Source organism: Paroedura picta, chromosome 3, assembly GCF_049243985.1.
Source record: "Paroedura picta isolate Pp20150507F chromosome 3, Ppicta_v3.0, whole genome shotgun sequence".
Classification (NCBI taxonomy): domain Eukaryota; kingdom Metazoa; phylum Chordata; class Lepidosauria; order Squamata; family Gekkonidae; genus Paroedura; species Paroedura picta.
Genome location: NC_135371.1, coordinates 95972994 through 95997591, shown reverse-complemented (window position 1 = coordinate 95997591; position 24598 = coordinate 95972994). Strand labels below are relative to the sequence as shown.

The 24598-nt window shown below is 42.7% G+C and overlaps 1 protein-coding gene across 1 annotated transcript in view; it reads right to left on the bottom strand.

Moving 5' to 3' along the window:
- Positions 1-3845: 3845 nt before the first annotated feature.
- Positions 3846-24598, bottom strand: part of HSPA4 (heat shock protein family A (Hsp70) member 4) — a 43277-nt gene continuing 22524 nt past the window's right edge. The window contains exons 7-19 of the mRNA XM_077326925.1: positions 23545-23789; positions 19839-19915; positions 19281-19432; positions 18309-18415; positions 17875-18008; positions 12769-12950; positions 12347-12439; positions 8631-8783; positions 8384-8509; positions 7858-7965; positions 6932-7051; positions 6456-6617; positions 3846-5632 (exon numbers count right to left, since the gene is read on the bottom strand). Of these exons, the coding sequence (XP_077183040.1) occupies positions 5426-5632; positions 6456-6617; positions 6932-7051; positions 7858-7965; positions 8384-8509; positions 8631-8783; positions 12347-12439; positions 12769-12950; positions 17875-18008; positions 18309-18415; positions 19281-19432; positions 19839-19915; positions 23545-23789 (1866 nt within the window). The 3' untranslated portion in view covers positions 3846-5425. The remainder of the gene's footprint in view (positions 5633-6455; positions 6618-6931; positions 7052-7857; positions 7966-8383; positions 8510-8630; positions 8784-12346; positions 12440-12768; positions 12951-17874; positions 18009-18308; positions 18416-19280; positions 19433-19838; positions 19916-23544; positions 23790-24598) is intronic.

The window sequence follows — 24598 nt, the reverse complement described above, 5'->3', positions numbered from 1 at the left end:
ATTAGAGATCTAAGGTAATGAACAGAACTGCATTGTACTATTGAGCCAGTGATGGATGATCAAGGAAAAAATATCTTTGTAACACCAAGTAACAGAACTGAGGATGTTTTAGACATCAAGGAGCTTCTGCTTACTTAAATTATAGATGGAGTTTTCTAATAAATGGAGATTTAGTGGCAGTGGGAACCAAAGTGCTCTATTCTGCCATAGATGAAGAAAACTGGTTCTGGAAAACATCAATAGAGAACTGAAAGCTGACCCAACAGTTACTGAAGAGTTGGTTCTTATATGACTGATTATGCATGAGGTGGAAACGCTGGGCTGGCAGCACCAGGGCAGCAGGGTAATCCCCACGTATGCATGATGTCACCACCATCCCAGACCCCTCCCATCCCTGGCCCAAGTCAGGGCCTCAGATTATTCCTTTCCCTTTGTTGCCACAGCCACCATTGGAGGCTAGGCCAGGGCAGAACCTGTGCTACAGTGGCCAGGGATGGACCAGATCAGCCCCCCCCCCCCGGCTCTATGGTGTTGCATGGTACCATGGGCCGACTGGAGCTGTGTGCACTATTGTGCAGGAAGCTGCCATCGTGTACACTGGACAACCCCCCTTCCGCAGAACCATTCCATGGTAGCGGCATTCCCCGGGGGGGACATATTTCGGCGCGGAGTCGATCCATTACCGAAATGTGTTCCCTGTGGGGATATGGAAAACAGTGTACCAGCTTGCATAGCTTTCCAGCAAACCTCACATATCCTCCATAAATAGCGGAGCATGCTGCTCCACCACAATGCTCTGGCACAGTTGTGCACAATCGGTCATATACTGTTTTTTCTCTACCAGGAGTCTCAAAGTGACTTACAATCTCCTTCCCTTTCCTCTCCCCACAACAGACACCCTGTGAGATGGGTGAGGCTGAGAGAGCCCTGATATTACTGCTCAGTCAGAACAGCTTTTTCAGTGCTGTGGTGAGCCCAAGGTCACTCAGCTGGCTGCATGTGGGGGAGCGCAGAATCAAACCTTGCTCACCAGATTAGAAGTCCACGCTCCTAACCATTACACCAAGCTGGCTGAGATCAGTGACAAGATATACACAATGTTACATGCGTCTGTCTCTTGTAATCTACTCTGCTAAATTTGCACCAGCAAATAATTTCCTTCTTTAAAACTTTGAATTTGATCTAGGATTCACTTTTGCTACCCAATAGGTTACTTGTGGTACATTTGTTTGATCTTAAATAATCCTCACCCTATATTGATGGGAGCTTTTACTCTGCATCAGTTGCCACCAATACGCCGATGACACCCAGCTCTTCCTCTGGATGACTGCCCTGACTCCTCCACAGAAGCATTAGCCCAGCGGCTCTCAACTGCCGCCACTCAAACCCCTACAGCAGGGATGGCAGTGTCAGCAGCGATGTGCATGCTCAAGTGTGCACGCGTGTGCATGCTCACGCAGCGGCGCGCATGGGTACATGCTGCCATTGCTCCTGCTGTAGGGGTTGCAGAGCGGAGGTAGCATGGTGCTGGCCTCTTCTGTGCTGCTTCGGAGCTTACTGAGGTGGCGCCAAGGAGACCAGTGTAACAGGAGAGGTGGTGGTAGCGGCTGGAGCGGTGGCATTGCGCTGGCCTCCTCCAAGCCACCTTGGTTAGCTCTGATGCAGCGCAGAGAAGGCCAGTGCCATGCTGCCACCACGACCCCTCGGGGGGTTGCGGCTCCTGGTTTGAGAACCTCTGCACTAGCCAGCTGCCAGCTGCCTGAAATCAGTGACAAAATGGCTCAGAGTCATCTGAAACTCAACCCTGCAAAAACGGAGGTCCTATGACTGGGCAGGAAGGAACCATGGGAGGAAGTGCACCTGCCCACTCTGGAGTGCAACTACTAATGGCTCACTCCACTAGGAACCTGGGCGTGATCCTGGATGCTTCCCTTATAAGGGAAGCCCAGGTCAGAAAAGTAGAGCAGCTGGCATTTCACTTCCGCCAAGCCAAACTACTAGCACCCTACTTGGCCCCGGAACACCTAGCCACAGTGATCCATGCAATGGTCACCCCTAGACTGGATTTCAGTAACTTGGTCGATGCAGGCCTACCCTTCCTTGATCTGGAAACTATAGCTGGTGCAGAACGCTGCGGCCAGGATTCTCACTACTATACCATATCCAATCGATACTCCAAAAACTGGGCTTGCTCTCAGTTGAATTCCAGATTAAGCTTAAGGTTTTGGTAATCACCTTTAACACCATACACAGTCTGGGCCCAGTGTATCTGAGAGACCACCTCCCTGCCTATACCCCCAAAGAGCCTTATGCTCCGCCACGTCCAACAGGCTGTGGATCCCTGGCCCCAGAGAAGCATGTCAGACCTCAACAAGGGCCAGAGCCTTCTTGGTCCTGGCCACCACCTGGTGGAACGAGCTCCCTGAAAAGATCATTGCCCTGTCCGAACTCTCAGAATTTTGCAGGGCCTGCAAAAGGGAGCTCCTCCACCAGGCATTTGCTTAAGGCCAACCAGCCCCCAAACACGCATTGCCCCCCCAGACACCTCCTCCCATGACCGAAGAATCTGAACAACCCAAAACTGTGTCAATGACCCTGTTTAAATATTGTTCTGGTTGACATGTTATGTTATTGTTATATTTGTTGCAATGTTCTATGCAATTATCCCATTATGTTATATGTAAACTGCCCAGAGCCATATGGAAGGGCGGTATAAAAATCTAAAATAAATAAAACCAAATACTAATTTACATAATATTAATTGCCATGAATTATTATAATTCTGTTGAGAAAGGTGGCAGAGCCAAAAGAGGGAGACTAAACTTTATAGAACATCAAATTTGCAATATGCTAATAAGGCGGCCAACATGCTGTCTGAAACTCTGACCATGAGGCTGGGAGTTCGATCCCAGCAGCCGGCTCAAGGTTGACTCAGCCTTCCATCCTTCCGAGGTCGGTAAAATGAGTACCCAGCTTGCTGGGGGGTAAACGGTAATGACTGGGGAAGGGAATGGCAAACCACCCTGTTTTGAGTCTGCCAAGAAAATGCTAGAGGGCGTCACCCCAAGGGTCAGATGTGACTCGGTGCTTGCACAGGGGATACCTTTACCTTTACTTAAAGATGAGAAGTGCCACTAATTACTTGAAGATCCATTTTGTTCTCATGCATTTTAGTGCATTAAGTTGCTGTTCATTATGTAAATACCATGGACTATATAGTCCTTTTGGCCTGTCTGATATACAGTAATGTGCCACACTTCAGAGTTAACCGTGGACTATTAATGGAGCAAGCATGACCTGAGAACTGCTTACATGTCCAGGATGGGAGTCTAATTTGCTCCCTCCTTTAGGAACCTAAGTTCCTGACAACAGGTTATGTCTATATAGTTTTAAGGATATTTGAATTTTAGAACTGCAATTTAGGATAGCTACCTCCTGATTATGAAGTGAATTACATTCTCGTTATTTAGAATATATATATTCTGGTTCTATTCTGGGTTACAGGGTTCAAAGTTATCTCTTGTCACTAACATTGCTTTTCCAACGAACTATTGGTTATTTCTCAATTCCACTTACTATTTCTTCGGATACCAAAAGCAGTGCCTTCATTAAACATATGCATCATTTAATTCCAATCTGACATTAAACCAGATTATGGCAAGTGGCAGAGTAGTTTATAGAATTCTATTTCATACCAATGTGAAATTAGCACTTCAAGATTCTTTCCTGCAGCACTTCAAGATACTTATTTCACTATTTCTTGTACAGAAAATGGCAAGATCTTGGGGCTTTAAGGAAAAGCTAGCCAAAATGGTAGGAAGAAATAAAAGCTGACAAACACTGGGGCAGATCTAAAGCTTTTATTTCATTAGAAGAGTTGCTGCTGTCCTTAACAGGCAGGCAGCAGTTGATGGAGAAGGTAGAAAAATAGCAGCAGAAATTGCCATTTAGGGGAAGGGAGGAATATTAAAGGAATGTACTCAAGGTATTGTTGCAACTGCAGTACCTTTCAAATCCATAAACAGTAGATATTCAGCTTTCATTTGGGATGCATGATAAAGTTATATTTCACATGTTGCCCAACTGTGGGTCTGGAACACAGTAATGCTGTCAAACACCAGTAAATGATGCCAATAAATTCTTGCCCATATAAAAGAATTCATTTAAAAGATACACACCTAATGTGCCATTGTTATGTCTGACTTTACAAATTCAAGAATCTCATTAGTAGTTTGAGTTGCGCTTACATGGTTTTCAGGTTACTGAGCTATTGGCAGTTGGAAAATGAATCAATTTTACCAAATTCACAAGAATTTCATTTCTTTGACTCATAATCAACAGTTTAAAAAAAATCCAGTATAATCCAGTGCATTTATTTCTTGCAATGTGTATGGAAGTTTCCATTTTGATTTCAACACACACAAGTTTATGACAATTATCAATGCTAGAAGCAAAACAGCCAAAGGGTTGAAGAGCACATGAGAAAACTGCCAAATTTGTTTTTTGTTGGAAGATAGTCGAATATAGGAAGCAAATTTTCTCTTCAAGATTAGCAACTAATCAGAATCATCCATAAGAACAGCAGACAGTGAGCAGTATATCTTCATTTTCTCTACAAGCAACTACTTAACTAAAGCCAGAAATTTACACAACATTTCATATAGATGGTGAGTGTTTACCATGAACATATATGTATTTGCAGATCTAATAGCAGGTTTAGATACATATTTACTGTTCTGTGTATCAGATAAGCAATTTGATGTGTTTCTGGGACATTCATATCCATAACTGAGTGTGGACATTATCTTTAAAAAGCCCAAAACAAATACCCCAGCTCTTTCAATACTTTGTACTTAATACAAACATGTAATCTGACAGAAGGTGTCATATACTTCATGTTAAGTCAGTGGCACAAATTAAATGAGCTGATTCCTGCTAGAAAGAAAGCACAACTTTATTACTTCTGTAATTGCAGGAGGATTTCAAACAGATACTTTGCTTTGTTCTATTTTCCCTACTAGGAACAGAGTTTCAAACACCTTTCAGAAGATACAAATAATGCTGCTGCTGCAACCCACAATAGCAACTTCATATTTAGAAGCTTAACATTCTCTTTTAGTTGCCCTCACTGTTTTTTTTTAATGGAACTCAGCAGGAATAGAATTAAACTGAAGAATCAGCTATGTCTGTTTCTGCAAATCTAATGGCTACAAGAGGGTTCTAATGTCACTTGGCAGAACATATGAACTTATTCAACTGAATAGTTTGCTACCCAAGAGTCAAGATGCCTCATACTGACCAATCCTGCCCCAAAACAGAGCAAGCGTGAACAAACTGCAGTTCCCATTTGGCTCCCATTCTTATTCCAAACATGTTGACAACTTAAAGCTTAATTGTAATTTCTAATATAAGCAAGTGCTGGAATTCAATCAATGTCCATTTCAGGAAGTTTTTTTTCTGTAGATGCTGGAGCTGTTGAATCAGAATTCTGTTCCACTGTCTGAGACTCTCTGTTGCCATCTCCCTGGCCTTCTACTGGGCCATTTTGTTCTGCTGGTTTTTGATCCTCTTTTGGAAGTTCTACCTTGGGTTTTGGTTTGGTGACTACTGGATTACACATGTTTATCAGTTCCTAGAATGAAAGAGGTAGAAAGAGGTATATATGTTATTAAAGCCTAACATATAAATATTTCAAAATTTCAACACACCTCATATACATTATCCTATTGTGCTTCTTTCGAATACACATGCTTGGAAGGCCATCACCATTACCACATTACAGATAGGGGAAGGGGCGAAGAGCACATCATGGCTTAAAGCCCCTTACCGGGTTCATGCGTATTTGAACCAATGTGTATGGGGTCCGGGATCTGCGTATCTTGAGGGATTGCCTCTCCCAACAAGTCCCCCGGAGAGCACTTAGTTCACCTGGTGCTAATTTACAGTTAGTCTCTGGCCCCAAAGACATCTACCTGGCCTCAGACTTTTTGGCCTGGTGGAATGAGCTGCAGGCTGAGACCAGAGCCCTAACGTAACTATTAGAGTTTCACAGGGCATGTAAGACAGTTCCCTTCCACCAGGCCTATGGCTGAGGCCAAAGCAACTTAATATGGGCCTCTCTCCACACCCCTCAGGAAATAGGCAGTCTAAAAGTATAATAATAACAATAATAATTACGGCCCTTCCAGATGACAGCTAGATCTCTTCATCAATATGCTAAATAAGCTCCATTTTACTTAAGTTTGCTGTGCAAAAGAACAGTAACCTGAAAATGCTGTGCACAGACCAACTGCAATCATAATGCCCTATCTCCTACACATAGAAAAAAGCAATGGAGATGATCATAGGACAGCACAAAAAATTCAAGCATCAAATACTAATAATGTTAGCAGATGGTATCATGTAACACCAGTCAGTTTAACAGTTTTTCCTTGAAGCCAAATAGAATTACTTACTTTTGTTTTAGTATCAATTTCCTTTGCCTTGACAAGTGGGTCTAAAGCAAGACTTCGCTTGTTCTGAAGATTGAGCTTGTTGTTCATCCACTCCATTGCCTCATTTGCACTCTTTTCCACTTTGGCCACTTCTGCTGCATCTAAGTGGTCATACTGTTCCTCCTGCATTCAGAAATGAGGCCATTGTGAAATTAATATGGTAATGCAGCAACCTATTTCATCTTTTTGGCGCATCCAAAACTAGCCTCAGCAACCAGATAGCGGTAACAAAATGGAATTGAAGTTGATAGAATTTGCTAATAAAAGAAGAAAGCTACAGCTTGCATGTATTATTCAGGTTATTATTATATTCTCCTGAAAATGAGAAAAACTATTAAACTGGAATTTAAACTTCACTACCGAAAACATTTAAGATAATTTTGAAAACCTTGTCTATCAATGATAAGAGGAAGATGAGGAAGCAGGAGATTCCATACCTTTGCTTTAAACGCATGAACAACTTTCATGTAAAGTTGGATTTGTTTTCCCAGCTCTTCAAAGGCTTTTGGTCTTTCTTCAGATTCTTGAAATCGTGCCTGAATAGGCTGACCCACAGTCTGAATTGGAAGAGAAACGTACTGAAACATAGTCATACATCTGACCTGCACTTGTGAAATGTGGTACACTCATCCATCAAGACTGCCTTTATACTGATGGAAGTTCTAAATATTTATATCCCTGTGGTGTACTAAAATTTAAATACTTTTGAGAAGCCAGTTTCCAGTGTTTCACTTAATATACACAATGGCTATGGCATGCATATAAAATTATTCCTGTGTACTTCAGCTCCTCCCACGGTCAAAGATGTAAGCTGTCTGCTTCTACAACATGAAGAGCCACAGAAGCATCACCACAAAAAGACAAAAAGCCTGCATATGGTTCTCTTCTTTGCTATACATAACCTAATGGCAACTATATGCAAATAGCACCAAAGTGTTAGACAAAAGGTCTGTTACCACGAATACATATGCTTAGCACAATTACAAAAGCCAGCTGGGAAAAAAGGAATCCCAGTTCATGGTTGCAATGCACAATTCAGGACACTTGCTGAAACTAAAGCACATTTCTAGTAAGTACTCATTATTGAAAACTGCTTCAAAATCTTAAGTCTACCGTCTTGAGTTTTTTGATGGAAGGTAGGATATACGTTTAAAAATGTTAAGTACCTGCAACCATTAAACCATTTTATTAACACAGATGAGTTTGCATCATTTTAGAAATCTCATAACATACTGTACTTGACAGTAAAGTAAAAGCTTCCATGATAGCTCTTCAAGGTGCAGTACAGTCCCTACCATCTATGGGAATACACCCTTGGGTGTTAAACATCAGCTACATAGTTTATTATTGAAGAACCACTTACCTTTAGCTCTACTAGTTTATCAATGTAAACTTGCTTAGGTTGATCTTCACCCCCTTCATATAGCCAGTTTTCTGTGTCTTCCAACTTCAAAGTGAAGCTATTACGATCCTGAAGGGAAAAGGGGTGGGGGAAAATACCAGCCAACTGAAATGCTATTTGTAAAGTTTATTCTTCCATGAACATCACAACCCAGCACTTAAAACTGAAGGCAGGAAAGGTGTTAGCAGAAGTGACAGGAAGAAGCACAGAAGCAGAGTTGGAAGGCAAGTGGGAAAATGGACAGCTGACAGTGGCTTGGGATAGGCCGCAGTGCAAGTAGAATGATTGCAGGTACGAAGTCTGAAGTAGGTGAAGTGGGGTGGGCGAGTTCCATGTTGCCCACAAGACGGGGAAGTAATTAATCATTTATTTAATGTTGTAAGTAAAATCTATATAGGCATGCAGTGTTCCTTATAAGCTACAGAACATGATACACTCAGTCAATTTGTCTTTGCTTGTATAAACTGCCATCATTAGCAACACCTACCTCTTCACCAACAAACTTCTCATACATGCCACAGAGTTTGTCTCTCATTTCATAAACATACTCCTCCACTGCATTCTTGGCATCATTCCGTTCCTTCTCTAGTTTATCCTGCATGATCATTTTACCCTGTAGAAAATACATTCATTACATTTTTGTTGCAGTTTAAAAGTCTTGAAAGCTCATTCCAGACAAATCAATTTCCATTCTCCAATCATTTGTAAAATTTTCTACTCATACTTATGCTTACCTCATTCTCAATAAATAAGTTCAATGTATCCTTTCCTCTTTGCCACAGAAGTTGATTCTCAATAGGAAGGTCAACTGTAGTTGTCTTTACCTTTGCCTTTTTAGCTTGAGGCGGCTGATCTGTTTTCTTTTCTTTCGAACCAGCCTGAGAAGTCTGAATTAAAAAAAAAAAAACATGACATATCAATTAGATTTTCAGTGTACCCAATGGTCTGGTCAATGGTCATTTGAGATGACTGTTAGAGGTACTAAAGTGAGACAGAGGTGAGGGACATAAATGGAACATTACTCCCTCAATATGCAAGTTTTCTGCACATTCAAATTCTACTATACTGGGTGATATGTAAATGTTCTAAAATGTTTTATGTAAACCGCCCAGAGCCGTAGGGAAGGGCGGTATAAAAATCTAAATAAACAAATAAATAATAAAATATGAGTGTTAGAACTGTCAGTGAACCCTTCCATTTCAACCATGATGTTGTGTGAAGCCAGGCCCATCAGGAATAAGTTCTCTCTAATATAACGTGGCTTGGGCAGAAAACAAGACTTACTTGGCATGTTTGACTAACATCAGACCAGATAATTTGGACCATGTTATTCTCTTATAAATAATATACTAGGGGCAAAGCCTGTTGTATCCGGGAATACAACAGGTGCTAGAGCTTGGCAGTGGCAAGAGGAAGGGGAGGAGTTGTCCAGTCTGTAAGGGCATGGGGTTGAATGTGTGTGTTGTGTGGGAGGTTGTGGTGGCATGGTTGCAAATGAGGGCATGGGTGTGGAGATATGGGTGTCAAGAACCTGTGGTGTGGAATGTTCGTTGAGTGTGGGAGAGGACTGACCTTTGGGAATTGTGGCATAGTGGTTACAGATGAGCTTTCCAGAGCCATGTCTTCAGATATGTGAAGGGAAAATCAGACTGGAGACTCTTCTTAGGGGAAGATTACATGGCAACCAATTCCTCCCAGTTCTGCGTCATTTCCCTTCTTGTGTGAATTAGGCCACAGACACAAAAATGTCCCTCTGCCCTAATACACATGGGGTAGTCACAGTGACTGACCTGCTCCTTCTGTCTACACCAATCTGGCAACCTTACCTCCTCTCTGCAATGTTTTCTTGACCTGAAATAAGTCAGGGGATGCTAGGTAACAATGGGGGCATTTCACACTTTTGAGGACCCACTTCCAGACTTCAAGAGACAGCCAAGTTCCAGGTGGGGCCTGCTCATCTCCAGACTATAAAGATCAGACTATAGTCTCCAGACTATAAATGGCTGCTTTGGAGGGGTGAATGTGTAGCATTGTATCCCACTGAGGTTTAGAGATACCAGCCTCCAGGTGGGGTCTGAAAACTCCCTGGAAGTACAGCTCATCTCCAGGAAGTTAGGATGAAGAGAAAGTTCTTTCCCCTCACATGCATCCCTTCAAAAGGAATGCATGTGGCCCCAGACAACCCTTGGTTGCTTGCCTGGTGGTGTTTGCCCTTCTAAAGCCTGAGGCCTACTGCTGGCAACTTCACTCCCTGTTGTTGTCCGCAAGGCCAAGTTGTTGCCTAATAAGAATGTATCACCTAGTTTCCCCAGTCTGGCCTGGTTCTAGAGGTATGTATGTATGTATGTATGTATGTATTTAAATTTGTATACCACCGTTCGCCAGGAGGAGGTCACAATAAAACATTAAAATCATAATAAAACCCCATAAGTTCCCATTGTATGATAGGCAATAATAACAACGATGGCATTCTAATCCTATAACCCTCGCCTGTTCAGTCAGAGGTCATAACGTTGGTCTCACGAGAGAGGGAGCTGGCTGATGGATCTGAGATCCAAGATGAAACCTGGGCTCTGCCTTGGCCTCAACTGTATGCCTGGCGGAAGAGCTCCATCTTGCAGGCCCTGCGGAAAGCTGGTAATTCCGGCAGGGCCCTTAGCTCATCTGGGAGCTCATTCCGCCAGGTTGAGGCCAGGACCGAAAAGGCCCTGGCCCGGGTCGAGGCCAGGCGAACATCCCGGGGGCCCGGGACAATCAGTAGATTCATAACCGCAGAGCAAAGGGCCCTGCAGGTGGCATAAGCAACCTTCTGCAGACTTAAGGCATCTGAGCAGAGGCAGACTTATTGGGCCACACCACCTGTCAACTGTCCCAGGCTGTATATATGAAAACAATCACATGTAGGATTTAATCTTTTTTACTAACCAGGTATCTGGTGATATGATAAGGGGGTTAAGTAATACAGTCTGTGCCACAGTTGGATGATTTCTTGTTGAAGGTGGGGGTGGGTTATGGTATGATCCTGCAAGGGCAGTGGTCAAAATTCCATCCCCTAGAGACTGATAGATCTGCGTCAGTTCCAGAATGCTGTAGGGAATTTTGATAATCTAAATAACAATTCTGCAGAGGGCTTCTGGGGGGCATGAGGGGGCTGGAATATTAGCCTCTTCAGAGCAACAGACCAGGTTCTTGGTATCCCTGTTCCAATCTTGGAAGGAGCAAAGCCAGTATAGTTTACTACAGAGCTGGAAGAATAGAATTGGGAGGATACCATAAGCAATTTTGAAGAAAAACTCATATCATTTAAAAGAAGAAGAAGACTTGGTTCTTATATGCTGCTTTTCTCTACTGGAAGGAATCTCAAAACGGCTTACATTCGCCTTCCCTTTCCTCTCCCCACAACAGATACCCTGTGAGGTAAGTGAGGCTGAGAGAGCTCTGAAAGGACTGCTCGGTAAGAATAGTACTGTCAGAACTGTGTTAAACCCAAGGTCACCTAGGTGGCTGCATGTGGAGAAGCCGGGAACAAAACCCAGCTTGCCAGATTAGAAGCTGCTGCTCTTAAACCACTACATCAAACTGACTCTCATTGTCCCATCTTTGGGTAAGAGACAACTCTGAAGAGATGGATGCCCATAAAATCTCCAAACAGATCTAATAGTTCACAGTTCTATGGGAAATCTGTCTAGCCTTAAAGAAGCTCTTTCCTCATACCATCAGAAGTGATAAACTGGAAGGTTTTGATATTGTCATTAGGATTTGCTATAACTCAGCCCATATAACATAGTCACAACCAAAACCCCTGAATAGAGGATCCCATGTAGTGTTCTGAAATGTTTTCTGTAAACTGCCCAGAGCCGTAGGGAAGGGCGGTATAAAATAAATAAATAAATAAATAAATAAATAAATAAATAAATAAATCTCTGAGCTGTGGGTTACATGAGACTATCTTTCTGAAAGCGCTTTGGTGAGTACCTCAATTGTATTTTATCTTTTAATCTTAAAATAGATAGGATGTGTATAATCTTTCTGATTGATTATTCACATATGCAATTATTTTTTATCATGGTGACTTTCACATTTACTCATTTTGATAATGACTAGACTGATGTCACATAAAAATCTTAGAAGCTAAACATGAGGAATCTTTGGGTAGAATGCAAGTTTTTCACATGACACCTGGAATAAACAGACTTTTAACCTCTCTTCAGCCACAAAGCTGTTAGCCTAGAGACTGACTATCAAAGATAATGTGGTTTTGGTTAATGTGTTGCTTTGGACAGGCAAAGAGACCTTTTGTTTCACGTGTCAGTTCTAAAAGGAATATTTCCTTTACGGGGGTTAGGTAACAGGAAACCTGTGGATCTCGAAAAGGCTTTTCAGTGAACCTGTCGATGTTATTTTAAAAAGTAATCTGAAAAATAAATTTTATTCCAAACACCATTTTCACCTCCATTTCCTCTGACTCCGCCTTGTTTTCAGTTTGTGCTGATGGTGAATGTTCCTCACTCTTTTGTTGCTCTTCTTGATCTACCTGCATCTTCTGAAATTAGAAAGAAATCCATGTGTAGCTCAAAGTCCACACCATAGAATAAGACCAACAATATCAATTGCTCGTGCAGACATGGAAAGCTGTTTTGCCCTAGTCCAATCACAAAGTAGTACAATTAAAAGAAAAGGGCAAAGCTTATTTTAAATTTGGGAAAGGATATTGTGCCTCAGGAGGATTAGGAAAGCTTTCTTATGGTGCTGTCCCAGCCCTTTCAGTTTGAGGAAGAACAAAACAGTTCTAGGAGCTCCACTCAGCTGTACTTTGACAGGAGCATATAATTTAAAGTTCTGCAAAGACAAATTACAATCCAAAGCAATTACCTCCTCTTCTTTTGGATGCTGATCTGTTTCCATGGGCTCTTCACTGTCTTCTGATTTGTGAACCTCCACTAATGATGCACTTGAAACACTGAAAATGCCATGGATGCTTACTCTGACTTTAACTTTCACTTTCGAACTGGATCCATCTGGTTGTGGTGTTACCTTCTGAACTAAAAACTGACCTAGAGGAAAGCCAGTCAGCATTTTAGTAAATAATTCAATACACTATAAATAAGGGCCATTAGCTGAAAGCAACTGTTGAACTCAAACAGTATTTCCCATCATTTTACTTTAGTACCTGTAAAGTTCCCTCATTTAGCATTAGTCTCTTGTTTGTGACATGTATTAAAAAAAACTCAAATATCCTAAACTGTAACACTCATGAAAGATGGCTATGTGACAGTCTGCTCTAGAGTGAGCTTTGATTTCAATCAGGATAATGTATTCCTTCTAATTTTGTTACATCAGTCTGCTATTTTGAGATGATCAATAATAATCTCTTGAACCATTTGGAGCAGGGTTTTCATGTGCCAGGGACTACACTCCATTAGTTTTCTATCAGAGAAAAGCCCAAATGCAGAAAGACTGGAGTCAGCTGGCAGCATCCAAAATAAATCCAAAACAAGGCTAAGGTATGTCTCCTAATGTGGAAACAGTCAAAGTCTCCTCCTTCACAGTAAGTTTGGTTTTCATTAAGCATCATTTTCATCTTGTCTGCATTCAGCGTAACCTTCATTTTCTGTTTATTTGGCTATGGTATTGAGATACACTTTCATCACAGAAGCAGCTACATTATGAGCCTTTGTCAGGGACATATTTAACTGTTACTAGCATATTTTAAGGAAAAGTAAAAGGTGGGGCCAAAGTACTGTAAATGAATGTAGCTACTGAATTGCTCAAGGAAATTCTCATTTCTCCCCTTATTTTCCCTTATTATCTGCAACATGCTTTCTGCACTGAGTCCAACGGAGGCAGCCTCCCATCATGCTTTGCTCTCTTCCTTTTCCAAAAATGTGTTTTCTGACAAAATGGTGCCTGCTTGCACCTTTGCTTTTGTTGCGCCCCTTAATCCCACCATTCTACATCCTTGATCACCTCCCCCTACCACCCAAGTGTCCTGAATGTAATTTTAAAAAGAACACGTGCAAGACTGCAAAACTGCTTTTTTTTTAAACCTAGAAGTAGCACTGTAGCGTGATCACCCCTTTAAAAAATATTACATTTGGGCCACCCTTGGGAGGAAGGTGATAAGGAATGGCAGATTTTTTGGAATGGAGTGGGAGGAAGAATGGCAACAAGGAAAGGGGCATTCCCAAACAACTAAAAATAGTGGGTGTGGGGGAAAACCCAATTGCATGCATTTCTGCATTTGGCAGCTGTTAGACCCCACTTTAACAAATGAAAACCAGTATTCTGGGGATTCCTTAGCTGAGGGGCAAGGAGGCAATTTAGGTCTGTGCCCAAAGAGTTGAATCTCAGTGCAGAAACAGACAATAAACTCGACCCTTTCAAAATGCAAACCCGAACAATATTCCTAGTGCGGAAACATCTTTGAGCTCTTTAACATGTTTGAGTAATCTTCTCCTTCCCATGAACTCTGGAAAGCAGGTTGCTCTTTTTCCAACTCCAGTGGAGAGTGTCCACTAACTTCAGTTAGGAGATTTCTGCAACTCAGCCATTAACCATTTACAATCTGCTTTGCCTGAGTAACAAAGAAAAGCAACTTCTAGGCTGGCTGAGCAGCTCCCCTCTCACCTGCAACATGGACATTTTCTCATCCAAAGGACAGCCCCCGCCCAAGTAAGGTGGGTCCTAAGTGTCTGCCTCTACTTCAAGGAAAAGGAATCATCACATTAAGTCCAGGGTTCCATTTAAGGGTGTGCGCCTCGGCTCAGTAACCTCGGATGTCTCCGAGGCGGCATTTAGGAGTGCCAGGACGAGGATAGCAGGGGCGGCGGCACACCAGCCCGCAGCTGAAGGCCGCAGCAGAGGAAGAGCGGCAGCAGCAGCAGAGTGCGACCAGGTGCAGTGGGAGTGGTGCCACACCAGCCAGTGGCTGCATGCAGGAGCAGAGCCCAGCCGCCAGGTGAGCCTGGCATGTGGGGAGCGAGGGAGCGGTTGGATTCTCGTTGTCCTCCTCCTGGGGGGGGGGAGGTCAGAGGGAGGAAGGGCCCACCTTTCCTTGGATATGAGGAGCCTCGGAACGGCCACCCTGAATCCATCTGGCCATGGGGTTTGCTGCCTCGGACCTCCTCGGGCCGGTTTGTCAGCTGAGCACATCTCTAGTTCCATTTTCACTTGGAAAGGAAGGCATGCAGACATTTGGGACTTCACCAATAAAAATTTATTTTATTGATAATATTTCTAGCCCGCCACACTCCATGGACTTAAGGTGGGTGACCTTTTGTCTTTGATCACAGAATGAAAGACTTCACACACTTAATGTGGACACACAGAGCTTGACTATGTTTCCAATGGGTGTCTTGGGTTGAGACAGCTTGAAATATAAAGTAAAGACATTTCAGCCAACTGATGGAACAGTGAGTTCAACTTTGGCATGAATGTAGGGTCAGCATAAACTACCACATTATTCTTTATGAAATCCACATAAGACCTTCATTATGGGAAATGACCCAGCTCTGACACCCTTCTAGCTGATGCGACTTCCACCAAAAACACCATGGTGTTTCAACTAGGATTGGGTGCTTCAGCTGCCGAAGCAGCCAGCAGCAGTAGTAGTATAGGTTTAGGATTAGGTAGCCTTGGGGATTTCTTGTATCCTACTGTTAAGATACGAAGAGGGGGGTCTGGGAAGCTCTTCCTCCAAGGTAGTTCTATCAGAGGAGGGGGGATTGCCAGTTAGTGGGCTGGCAAGTTGATTGGCCAGGGAGGGGGGCTGAATGTCAATGCCTGGGGATAGATGGCACAGTGGAGGGGTAACAGTAGGCCTGGAGATACTGTTCATTTGGGGCCAAGGGAACTATCACGGTTGGAGGTGATTGGACAATAGAGGGGCTAGTAGATATGGCTATGCTCATTGTCCTTCTAATCTCCATACCATCCCTAGGAACACCAGGGAGGAGGTGAGGGTGGCACTAACACTGATGTTGTTAATGGACCAGGCATTGCACAACAAGATCTATACGGGATTATTTTGTAGAGCATAGGGTCCACTTAACCACTGATAAGATAGCTCCCCAAAGCCCTCACTATCCTCAGCTGAAATTGGCTTCCTGGTTCTCAGAGGAGTTGAGAGAGAGGAAGAGGGAAGTGAGAAGGCCAGAGTGAGTGTGCAGGAAAACTTATGATGAGGCTACGAGAACATCTTACTGCACGCTTATGAGGGCGTAGGAGATGGCGGTGAAGTTGGCTAAACATGAGTTTTATGATGACGCCATCACGCCCCGCACAATTGCTTAGGGTTGGAAGGATGAGAGGTCTTCAAATTGTCCAGGGTATTGGGGGGGGGGGGGAGCTGCCAGGCCAGCATAGATGTTGAAGTCATTAATTCTCAGTGTTCTTTCCACAACAGTTTACTCTTTTTTTCCTTCTACGGCTTTTTATGTATGGTCCAGTTGTAGCTGATTCCTATGTGTTCAGCTGAATTCTGGTCCCCAAAAGATACACCCGCTAAAGGCCTGAACTTAAGGTGGTAAGGCACGCCCCCCCCCCCCACTGGAGATGGAAAACAGCAACCTACTTCCTGCCTCCAAGGTTCATGAGAATGCCAGTACCCACACAAGTCAAAGTGTCTTCTTCACTAAGTGAAGCAGGATTTTAAAAAGGAACTCTGTGCTAGATGGAATAAATGAACAAAAAATTGGAGGGTGCTCCTGACACCAGTTTTCTGCTGAAAGGCAAACTGATGTAGGTAGAAGTAACTTTACATTTGATTCAAAGACCTCCACCCCAACCTGTTGACTCAGTCAACAAAGATCCATGCTAATCTATATTATATGTCTGTGAAGCACCATATGTGGATCTGTCTTGAAAATAACCTGGGGACTTGAAAATGGGCAGTGGGCAGGATACAGCAGCCTATCTCTTGATAGGCATTGCATACATAGAACTCCATCCTTAGAAAAGGTGTAACAGTTGTTTGCTTCTAGGAACGATCAAATAAATAAATAAAGAAGAAGAAGTAGAAGAGTTGGTTCTTATATGCCGCTTTTCCCTACCTGAAGGAGGCTCAAAGCGGCTTACAGTCACCTTCCCTTTCCTCTCCCCACAACAGACACCCTGTGAGGTGGGTGAGGCTGAGAGAGCCCTGATATTCCTGCTCGGTCAGAATAGTTTTATCAGTGCCGTGGCGAGCCCAAGGTCACCCAGCTGGTTGCATGTGGGGGAGCGCAGAATCGAACCCGGCATGCCAGAGTAGAAGTCCACACTCCTAACCACTACACCAAACTGGCTCTAAATAAATGCAAAGTGTTAATTCTAACCTTAAAACCTCTTCAGGACCTGGAATCCACATACTGTAACAACTACCTCTCACTATTCTTATATTTATCATATAGCAGAGTTACACATAGGAACAAAAAATAATATACAATACAACGGTTATGCAGACAGACTTGGAAATCCTCTCCCTATACAGAACATCTGCTATGCCTTCCTTCAAGCAAGTCTGAGCCTCTGTGGCAATGTCAGTAGCAGTTCCCATCCTTTGGAACAGATTTTCAGAGAGCCTCTTCTCCAGCTTGGTTTTACAAACATTGCAAACCCGGTTCTTTCTCAGCCTGCTTTAGCAACGTAATGTTTGATAGACCAGGTTACTGGTTTATTAAGCAGCAGACTATTTAGTTGTATTTTTATAATGGTAGGATGACTGTATTTTAATGGAAGTATAAAATGTATAAACCACTTTCAATTACAATTTTTAAAATAAAGTTGTATTAGTTCTTTGTTCTTTCCATTTGACATGAATCTTTCCATCATCTTATGTTTGAGAAGATGCACATTCTTCTAATTCCCAGACAGTGGTAGCTCAAGCTCTTAGAACACATGTGGCAACAAGAAAGAAAAATCACAAAAATTCAAACAGAAATAAATGGAGAAAATAGCTGTCTATGTCATGGCAGTGTTGCATTCTATTGTTTTACATACCTATGACAGGATCTGGATATGGCAGTTCTTTAGGACAACTATAGTAAGCCTCCAAACGGAAAGGTTCCTTTCGGTAGAATGTGAGAACCTTGGAGAATGGTGCTGCATGATTTTTAGGGAAGACTTCACAATCACTGCAAAAACATAATAAATCATCCATATACTGATACATTTACTTAATTTAGTTATAAACTATAATTACAGAACAAATTTATATTTAGTTGGCAAGATATTTGTTAGGTACTGAACTGTTTGGCAAATGGCACTAATTTGATGGAAATCCCAACTTAAAATAAAAACTGTTACTTTAAGCAATTTCAATTGATAAGGACTTAGCACCTCAAGTAGTTTCACATCAATATCCACACAAACTGCTCAATCATTAGCTATTACAGTTGGCTGTAAGTTCTGTACAAGTGCTTTTAACTTTTTACCTTGCTCCTTCTTCTGCTGGCGAATTCCAGGTCAAAGAAATAGGATATGGTACCAAATCTGTGATAGAAAATTCTCTTACTTTAAAAGCTGGGGATAAAATAGCACACTGTAAGAAACAAAACATTAGGTTGTATCAGATAAAAGTACACTTCAGCTCTATTATCAACAGCTTGCTATTGAGAATATATTTTGAGACTTGGAATTTCAAACATCCTGCCTATCTGGATCCTGATCCCATGCATGTTTATCCAACCGGTAGTCTACTTAGTTCATTCCAATTCACTTCCAAGAAAGGCACAGGATCCCAGTTTTAATCCATCAATCATAACTTCATGCTTCTGTTCATTTGAGGGGGTGGGGTGGGGAAGAAGAGGGCAGATTTGTAACATAATTAACTGGAAGTTAAGCCCGCTGTAGGCAAAATACAGCGGGCACTAGCAGCGTGTCCCCCTCCTGCCTGATTCCCTGGCAGGCGCCCGGCTCCTTTGACCGCTCTGAAGCCTCTCCCCCCGCCCCCCGCCCCGCCCGAGTGGCTGGCCTCAGTGCGGGGAAAGGAGCAGGGCCACCGCGTCTCCGACGTGGCGCCCCTGCTCCTTTCCTCGTGGCAATGCCTCAACCGGCCATGCACTCACCTCCAAGGCCAGGAATCTCTGGGCCGGGCCAAGGGGCCAAACTGACATTCGGAGGGGCCAATCGGGGGCCGCTTTGCATAGAGGAAAAACAGCATTCTGCTTGGCCTCTTGTCAGAACTGCCCACAACCACCTTTAGCACAGGCAGGAGTGGCTCAGTGTAGCAAGTCACTGTGCTAAGCTTCTCATGTATGCAGGTCCCCAATCTACAGTATTACCTTTTCAAGGCTCATAAAATGTGGCTGGGACAAGGGGAACAACATGAAAAGTACGCCTCTGCCAGTGCCTTTGACTGATGCTACTGAGAATCCTGTCCTTAATGTGCAAGCCATTGTTGTTACCTGCAATGCACAGCCTCGAGCAACAGCTTCATCTGCATTCAAGGTTGTACTGAGTTCTTTACCAAAAAATTTACTGACACGCTCTTTTATAACAGGTATTCGTGTAGTCCCTCCTACTATTTCTACTGCATAGATATCTTCCTTCTTTAATTCTGTAAAGAAAAAAACACTTGAGACATCGAAAGCTGAGCATAAACACTCAGTTATTATCAGCTCCCCTTTGCCCACTCATTCACACTGTGAAAATCTCACATCAAAGGTTGTAGCAACTGCCAATGAAAGCCCTCAGTAGATTCCTAATGAAAACATGCAGCTGAGGGAAAATTTCCCACACAAAACCTTCATTTTGGCCAACGTAAAGGACAGCATAAACTATTCCACCTATTCCATGAATATTTTTGTAAAAAGACCTTGAGACTAGTCCCGAAGTGCTAGATGCACAGCAATCTTGAATAGCTGTCATTGCTAACATTTTCAATATCTCAATTCCTGTTCCATTCGTTTCAGAGAACACTTAGTCCTAGATGTAATGTTCTGGGTAGCAAAAGTTGAACTTACTGGCCTGCTCCAAGACACTGCGGAGAGGTGGTTCTATCCTAGCCAATAGGTCTTCACACATTTCTAAGAATTTGCTCCTGGAGAGGAGAGGGGAAAGAAGGTTAGATTATCTTTTATGACAAAAGCAAAATATTGAATAGTATACCGTTTTTTGAAAGTCTTAAACGATTAAAATGGTATATGCTGGGGAACAGATGAATAAGTATAAAAAAAAGGGGCTTGGACTTTTTGTGGGAACAAGAGTGTGTGTGATTTATGCCAGTGCTCCATCTATTCCTAGGGCCCCCCACTTTTAAATGTATGTTTTGAGCTCCCACAGGAGGGAACTAGGGACACACGCTCCCTTCATAAAACACAAGTCAAGCTGTTAAAGAAAAGAGGCTTCTTTTTAAAAGTGGGTCTGCCACAATGAACGGATGGAGGAGCAGCTCAACAACTTGTTTGCTTCTGTGTTCACAGTGGAAAGTGTGCAGCATGTAACCATGCCACAGCCACTATTTGCAGGAAGGGAGACTGAAGAACAGTCAAATTAAGGTGGCCAGAGATGAAGTTCTAGACCTATTGGGGTGGTTTCTAAACCTGCAAATCTCCAGGTCCTAATGCCATAAAGCCTGACTTTTTGAGGAACTCAGAAGTGAGACTGTTGATCTACTAACCCATATGTGTAAGCGATCACTAAATTCAGCTGTTGCACCAGAAGACTGAAAAGTAGCAAATGTTTTTTTAGAAAGGGATCTAGAGCGAAACCAGGAAATGACAGGCCAGTTAGTCTAACACGTGTCCCTGGAAAATTAATAGAAACTGTAATCAAAGAGAATTGTTTGGCACACAAAGGGACAAAGCCTGCTGAGGAAAAAAAAATCAAAGGGAAGTTCTGCCTCACCAAACATTTCAAGCCAGAGACAAAAACCAGCATAGTGTAGTGGTTAAGAGTGGCGGCTTCTAATCTGGCAAGCCAGGTTTAATTCTCCACATGATCTTGGGCTCATCACAGTCCTGATAGTGCTGTTCTCACAGAGCAGTAATATCAGGGCTCTCTCAATCCCACCGACCTCACAGGGTGAAAGTGATTGTGACCTGCTTTGAGACTTCTTCTGGGAGAGAAAGTGGGGCATTAAAATCATCTTTTTTTCTTCAAGAAAGTGAGAAAGTATGTAGAAAATGTTGACCGGGTAGAAATTCTATACCTAGACCTTAAAAAGACTTTTGATAAGGTGCCTCACCAAAGAAAGAGCAAACATAGCAGTCATGGGATAAAAGGACTGCTTTTCTCTTATGGATTGAAAACTGGGTAAAAGCAAAGAGTAGGAAACAATGGAGAGTTCTCACAATGTATGGATGTACACAGTGGGGCCACACAATGATAATTACTGAGGCCAGCACTATTAACATCTGTAACCGATCTGTGGGAGCGGTATATATAAAATGCTAAGGGGGGTAGAGGTAGGCTCTGTCCATGATGGGCAAAGGGGCACATTGGCCCCTTGAACACAGACTGACAAGCGGAGGTGCCAATCGCCAGGCGCAAAGCGCCTGGCAATTGGCACTTCAATTTGTCAGTCAGGGGGCAAGGCGCCAATCGCCAGCTGCGCACAGTGCGGCTGGCGATCGGCGCCTTGCCCTCGGACTGACGAGTCAGGAGGCGCTTTGCACCTCCCGACCCGCCCATCCCACCCCACTTGCCTTTGCCTGGCAGCTGCCATTATGCCGCTGCCCACCTAACAGGTCAGTCCCTGCCCCCCACCCCAGAGGAACCCTTCCGCCCTCCTCCCCCTCCCCGACGATCCCCCGCCCTCTCCCGGCCCCAGTTTTATTCATAAATGATCTGGAACTAGGGCTGAGTAGGGTATTGCGATAGTGCAGTGGCCAGGTTTGCAGATAACACCAAATTATTCAGGATGGTAAAAACCAAGGGTGACTGAACAGCTCCAAGAGGATATTCACAAACTGGATTAGTGGGCAACAATGTTACAAATGAAGTTCAATTTTGGCAAGTGTAAGTAGATGCACACGGGGGGGGGGGGAGAAATCCAAACTCCAAGTATATGCTAATGCAGTCTGAATTTAGTGAGATTGAGAGGGGAAAAGATATTGGGGTCCCAAAGGATAGCTTAATGAAAGTTTGCTGCAGTGCTGAAAAAGGCAATCTCTATGTTAGGAATTATTAGGAAAGGGATTGAGAATAAAATCACCAATATTGTAATTGTCATGTAATTGCAGCCTCATTAAGATGATTAGGGTGCTGGAGCACTGTCCCTGGAACATTTCAGTTTAGAAATGAGATGACCCGGGGAGGGGCTTTATTCCCTGTTGTTGGCTTTCCAGAGGAACTGGTTGGTTACTGTGTGAGGTATGATGCTTAACAAGATGGATCACTTATCTGATCCAGCAAGGCTCTTCACGTGTTCTTAAATCTAGGCAGGATCCAAGCCAAGTATTGTGCAATGTTATATTCCTCTGTTGTCTTCTGCATATGATGATTTCTTTGCACAAAAAGTTCTACAACAAAAGCTGACTGCATGACCGAAAGTGCCATAGAGATATGGAAGATGTAAAAAGCCACTCCATGATTTAGATTGGTATAAACAATATACTTTCATGCAGGGATCACAACCATACAAGCTCTAATACTGAGCTCCTGAAATAGTTTGTGTTTTATTGAATTCTGTATTTTCAAAAGTTTTTAATTGCTAAAATGTTTTAATGTTTTTATGCGTGCCATCTTGGGGACCCCTGAAGGGGTGGAAAAGCAGCATAAAAATGTTAAATAAAAACACAAAGAACAGTCAAGTACATGTTTATCACTGGAATGCAGTCCAAAACTCTGGATTCTTAGGTTATCAGCTGCATACAGAACGAAGCAGCAGCATTGGTTCTTATATGCCACTTTTCTCTAGCGGAAGGAGCCCAAATGCTGTACTCTTATGAGAAAAGGTTTAAGGTATGTATATTGCATAACAAAGGAAATAAACTGCTTTTAATAGATACACTTAGAAATTATGACTACTGCCATGCTAGCCATCTCCTGCCAAAAGCCTCAAATTATGGGAGTCACTATTCCTTTTTACTACGGCTCTGCATGCAGTAGTGTTTATTCAGAAGGTTAGAATTGTGTCCCATAAAATCACTTACACCATTGACCTGGATCCAGTATGTGTTGTCATAAACTGAAATCTTGGAAATTGGAAACTTTCAAAGCAACATTTTAATTACTGTATGGGAAGCTCCACACACAGAGCAAAAGCTCGAACAGGAGCAGGAAAATTCAACCATCATCCCTTTCTTCTGCAGCCACAAATACTACATGGCCTATTATTCTGGCTAATTCCTTTCAAGGCCTCAGAAGCAGTTTTTCAGGGTGCAGTATGACAAAGGGGGAAAGAAAATGCAGTAAAAGAAAACTGCTTCATATGTGAAAGCCTTGACTACTTCTGGAATATGTAAATCCCACCTTTATGAAATATTATTGTGCTGTATGTAATTTATTAAACACTACCGTAGTGTCCTCCAGAAGCTTCTCTAGAAACAACAGTATGATGCTGAAGCAAGAAAAACGCTTTATTTTGAAATGAAGAGCTACTTTTCACACCCCACTTCCCACTGGCCCTTTCGCCTAACAGTTTTGTGGCAAAAGAGGCAAGGTAAAATCTAAGAGGCAAGGCGAAAGATCTAAAAAAAACTGTATGCAGGGATTAAAAAAGAGTACCTGTTCATAGTCCCAGAAACATCAATATCATTCATGAAGCATTCTATATTCATTGGCAGATCAGAGGCATTTGCACTCATCAACTTCTTCAATTTCTCACATTCCTGAGACAGTCGCAACAGTGCACGAATTTTGGACTTTATATCTAGTTTATATTTTTTCCCAAATTCTTCACAAAAGTAATTTACTAACACTTCATCAAATTTCCTGCCACCAAGAGTAGTATCAAATGCTGTTGCAAGAACCTTCATAATAAAGAGGATCAAAGAAGGACAATTAGTTGCTGCTCGGAAATCACAGGGCTGACTGAAAACACTATGAAGCGATTGTAGAGTAACAACAACTGCATATCTCAAATAGGACACAACTCAAAAAACCCTTCCCAATTACTACCACACTTTAAAAATCAACTTGCCAGCTTGAAAGCACGTGTTAACAATTATAGCAAATGACAAAGCGGCTTTTCACATACATGATATGGCCACTGTCTTTCCAAAGACCTTTGCATTTTATGACAAGAATTTTTAATATTTTGATGTCTTCATTACAAGGAATGGAATATGAGCACCTTGTAAGTCTGCTTTTTATTCATATTTGGCCCAAGATTATCGATGAACATGCTGGCCACTATTGCATTATAGTTTTAAGCCTATCCACAAGTATGTGCAAGTGGCCTGAAATTTTTTGCTACAGCCTGTCTCTTTCATGAACCAGTATTTGGTATACTTGGAACAGGAGAGAGTGAGAGTAGGGCTATCTAAATATCCTGCTAGCTATTCTGCTTTCTCTCATCTGGCTCCTGAACCATGAAAGAGGACTCATGATACTGCAGCCCTTTGAGCATATTTTATTATTGCCTATGTATTGCATTTCTGACATTTCAATGGCTTTTTCATGTTGTATGACCATCGTGGAAGAGCCTCTTGTGGCGCAGGGTGGTAAGGCAGCAGAAATGCTGTCAGAAGCTGTCTGCCCATGAGGCTGGGAGTTCAATCCCAGCAGCCGGCTCAAGGTTGACTCAGCCTTCCATCCTTCCGAGGTCGGTAAAATGAGT